The sequence below is a fragment of the Olea europaea genome, chromosome 18 (genome assembly GCF_002742605.1).
Source record: "Olea europaea var. sylvestris chromosome 18, O_europaea_v1, whole genome shotgun sequence".
Lineage (NCBI taxonomy): Eukaryota > Viridiplantae > Streptophyta > Magnoliopsida > Lamiales > Oleaceae > Olea > Olea europaea.
Window position 1 is genome coordinate 26,864,302 of NC_036254.1, and position 4,869 is coordinate 26,869,170.

General features: G+C 32.3%; 1 protein-coding gene across 4 annotated transcripts in view; it reads right to left on the reverse strand.

Annotated features, from left to right (window-relative positions):
- The window catches only part of LOC111368009, a 10,702-nt gene extending 6,845 nt beyond the window's left edge, over window positions 1-3,857 (reverse strand). For 2 of the 4 annotated variants that reach the window (XR_002697936.1, XR_002697937.1), the window contains exon 1: window positions 2,021-2,617. Coding sequence is in view for 2 of the 4 variants with exons in the window: in XM_022989170.1 (XP_022844938.1) it covers window positions 2,021-2,129 (109 nt within the window). In the remaining 2 variants the exon portion in view is untranslated. Of the gene's footprint in view, window positions 1-2,020; window positions 2,618-3,390 lie in introns of those variants that run through there. The other 2 variants (XM_022989170.1, XM_022989169.1) reach the window with 2 other exon arrangements.
- Window positions 3,858-4,869: the final 1,012 nt, after the last annotated feature.

Here is a 4,869-nt window from a genome sequence, read left to right on the forward strand (position 1 = left end):
TGTTAAGGGGGCAGAAACAGAAGATAAAGACAAAAAAGTCAAATACAGATATAAATGGGTCATGGGATGATGGGGATTATTTGTGAGTAAACTATATGAGTTGAGATTTGTTGTCCAAAATTGGCTTTTTAACTTGTTGTCCAACCAATGATTTATTGATACATCACTTTAAATTAACATCTCCAACTTTTCTTTCTCACTGCTACTTGTGCTAAAATATATGTGTAAAATAATGTATCATTGGGATAGCAAGTCGGACAACCAATTTTGAACAGTAGATCTCAACTCAAACTGTATATGACAATTAGCATTACAAAAAGGTCCCACATTGAGTCTAAAATGTGAAGGGCGCACATCTCTGTTTCTAAGGCAAGTCCTATATGTAAACTATGAAAGTTGGATGCAGAACAGTAATAACACACTTATCCCATGTTGCCATTAGTAAAAGTTGGCATTTAGCAGTGACATCATTGAGTTATGGCATGAATAATCATGGAAAATACCATACACATTTATAAGTTAACATTTATACATTTATTTGGATGAGAAAAAGTGAAAAATAGCCCCAAAACAAGAAACTAGAAATGATAAATGTGGAAATAGAAGAATATTAATCCAAAATCCTAATTATGCGAATTAACGGAAAACCAATTGGTAATATATCTATAATTACTAATCCTAAGAGGTAGATCAGTGGTCAAGCATTGGGTTTGCTCCCCAATGGTCACCAGTTTGAATCCTCTAAGGCCACTGAAGTGAGTACCCGACTATAAACTTCAGGGCTTTGTGGAATTAGTCGAGGTGTACGTAAGTTGGCTCAGACACCCATGGTGTGTGTGTGTGTATATATATATATATATATATATATATATATAATTACTACCTGCGTAACATAATGTTGTATATTCGAAATCAACTAAATATTGGTGTGTGCACAATGTTAGCAAAGCAAAGGAAGTAACTATAGAGCAAATCTTCCCATCCATACAATTTACATAACAAATCCAATTTCCATATTGAGGGATTTAGTGTATATAATTTGTATCAGGATGTTACAACCGATTGTCCCTTTTGAATTCAATCACTTGACACCTTAGTTTAATGATTGCCTTGATGCTTATTTTGAAATAAGTAATTAGGTATTTTGAACAAGAGGAGAACGTAAATAATTATAACGGATACTATGCAACAATCACCTGCAAGGATTTTGAAAAGTTGATACAATTTCTCCACATGCACAAAAATAAACCCATACCATGAAAAAATATAGATTTCAAACACTATTTTAAGTGAAAGCATCTTGGCACAAGGAATTCAGAATAGTAGTAATATGACGTCCAACATCAAAGCCGTTCCTTAAATATGGGTCAGTTTTACGAATCTTTTTCCACCATTATGTTTAGTCTATCACTAAATTTAATGGAAGATCCATGCAATCTAACAATCACATATGGTCATGCTAATTTTGGTCTACTCCCTCTACTAACCTCTTGTACCGGATAGCATCGCTCTTGCTTCTTCAGGCTTTTTATCTTTTCGTGTTACAAAACTAGGAAAAAAATTACATACTCGGATATTAAAAATCCTCAGAACATCCATAATTTACTGAATAGAAAAATGTGACGCTACATTTACCACTAGCAAATGAGGTTGTACAATAAATATAGATCCAGACTTACAAAAATCTAATGGTTACTTCATAGAGGAAAGGAATGTTAAATGAAGGATCACAAAAGCTAACAAATTATTTTGATATTGACTTGCTAAATTCCTAATTGGAGACGAAACTTCACATTGGTGCAATATAAAGCTCCATAAACTCAACAAATTTTGACCTCCCAATGCTTCAAACTCTAAGCCCAGTGAAACAGGCGCTTAACTATCCTCAGTTCATAGTATCATTCAAATGCAATGCTCAATCTTCAAAATTTTCAAGAGAAAAAAGGCTACAGAAGAGTCATAATCTCCATAAAAAGTAGCAATAAAATAGAAAATATTGGACAAACAATGAATCACTTACAGGACATGAGATAGGACAGTCCAAAAAGGCATACGATGAAAAAAACACTCCGCTTCTTAGCTTCCTCCACGAGGTCACGGACGCGCACCGATTGTCTTTGGGTGCTCATTTTCTCATGAACTCCAAAAGTAATTCACTCTTCAACAACACCCAAAAAACTCATCAAAATTGATTTACAAGCAAAACCAAAAAATTTCAGCCCTTCTGAACAAATATTCCTCAAAAACCACGATTCCTCGAAATTTCCGATAACACAGGTGCAACTCAACCATCAATCATCAGGGCGGAAGGAAAATAGGCCACGGGGTGTTGAATAAAAATTACAATTCAGCGTCAAAATTGAATATGAGCGTACAATTCAACGACCGGAGAGATCAATAAGATTCTTGTACGTGTATTTATAAAAAAATAATAATAATAAGTGAATTTGGGCCAGTGTATTTTCGTGTTTTTATCAATTTCTCTAAATCTCTCCCTCTAAAGAGAAATTACGCTGTTCAATTCAAAAATTCAACTATCATGTGCTTAATAGGATTTTATTAGAGGCTGACTAATGAAGAGACATTGAAGGGTATGCTATTAACTTTAGGAAAAATGTACAGTCCTTTACCTGTTGAGATAACTACGATTTCACCTACTATATACCTGTTGATCTCCTAAACACCATCGACAGTTAGTTTATACTAATCACCATATTTAGGTGACACACTACATTAAATAATGTAATTAATTTTAAAATTAAAATCATTATCTTTTTCAGCTATTGTAATGTTGTCAATCAATGCTTAGCATAAATTAAGTATCGGTGTATAAAAAATCATGATTATATATATATATATTTTTTTTTTCTTTTTCTTTTTTTGGGTCTCGATTAGTAAATTTTGTAGTATCATCAGGTTTTATATGAATTCTTTCCATTTGTTGATTAAATATGATTTTTCTATTGAAAATACTGTGATACTCTTTCTCATCTCATAGACATTCTTAACCTTATATGCCTCATCAAGCTATATTTTATAGTGATAAAAAATGGTCCCAACTGAAAGTAGGATCCCCAATCCATATATATTGTACGACATAATGAAAAACTTGAGATAAATTTGATAGTTTGCACAATTCAAAATCTAGTTAGTTCTTCACAAGAATTGGGAGTGGATTATTCCTCCTCTCCCTTTTCAAGGACATGGCTACAATCACAAGCAAAAGTGATTTAATGAGAAGAGTCCTCGAAAGTACATGCTTGATAAGTAGGTAGCTCAAGGAATGGTTTAAAAATGACTTCGATCTAGAAAAATAACACTTACGAAATCATTAATGCATTGCAATCTCATTTGATGGCTAATATGAGAANTTTCTCATGAACTCCAAAAGTAATTCACTCTTCAACAACACCCAAAAAACTCATCAAAATTGATTTACAAGCAAAACCAAAAATTTTCAGCCCTTCTGAACGAATATTCCTCAAAAACCACGATTCCTCGAAATTTCCGATAACACAGGTGCAACTCAACCATCAATCATCAGGGCGGAAGGAAAATAGGCCACGGGGTGTTGAATAAAAATTACAATTCAGCGTCAAAATTGAATATGAGCGTACAATTCAACGACCGGAGAGATCAATAAGATTCTTGTACGTGTATTTATAAAAAAATAATAATAATAAGTGAATTTGGGCCAGTGTATTTTCGTGTTTTTATCAATTTCTCTAAATCTCTCCCTCTAAAGAGAAATTACGCTGTTCAATTCAAAAATTCAACTATCATGTGCTTAATAGGATTTTATTAGAGGCTGACTAATGAAGAGACATTGAAGGGTATGCTATTAACTTTAGGAAAAATGTACAGTCCTTTACCTGTTGAGATAACTACGATTTCACCTACTATATACCTGTTGATCTCCTAAACACCATCGACAGTTAGTTTATACTAATCACCATATTTAGGTGACACACTACATTAAATAATATAATTAATTTTAAAATTAATCATTATCTTTTTCAGCTATTGTAATGTTGTCAATCAATGCTTAGCATAAATTAAGTATCGGTGTATAAAAAATCATGATTATATATATATATATATTTTTTTTTTCTTTTTCTTTTTCTTTTTTTGGGTCTCGATTAGTAAATTTTGTAGTATCATCAGGTTTTATATGAATTCTTTCCATTTGTGGATTAAATATGATTTTTCTATTGAAAATACTGTGATACTCTTTCTCATCTCATAGACATTCTTAACCTTATATGCCTCATCAAGCTATATTTTATAGTGATAAAAAATGGTCCCAACTGAAAGTAGGATCCCCAATCCATATATATTGTACGACATAATGAAAAACTTGAGATAAATTTGATAGTTCGCACAATTCAAAATCTAGTTAGTTCTTCACAAGAATTGAAGGGGAGTGGATTATTCCTCCTCTCCCTTTTCAAGGACATGGCTACAATCACAAGCAAAAGTGATTTAATGAGTAGAGTCCTCGAAAGTACATGCTTGATAAGTAGGTAGCTCAAGGAATGATTTAAAAATGACTTCGATCTAGAAAAATAACACTTACGAAATCATTAATGCATTGCAATCTCATTTGATGGCTAATATGAGAATGAATAAAATGCTCTAAAATTACTTACGAAGACCGTTGGAGGCAAAAGCAAATTTATTTAAGGATTTGTTGGCATTGATGAAGGACAAGGTTCATTTGAGGTGCATGGTGTTTAAATTTAGGGAAAAGTAGAGGTTTTAGTGATTTTTAAAAATTATGGGGATGTCAATGCAAATAATAAATTCTTTTCGGCCGTTAATTTACTTAAAAATATATGCCAAGATGGAAAAATTTTATAACATTCGTTG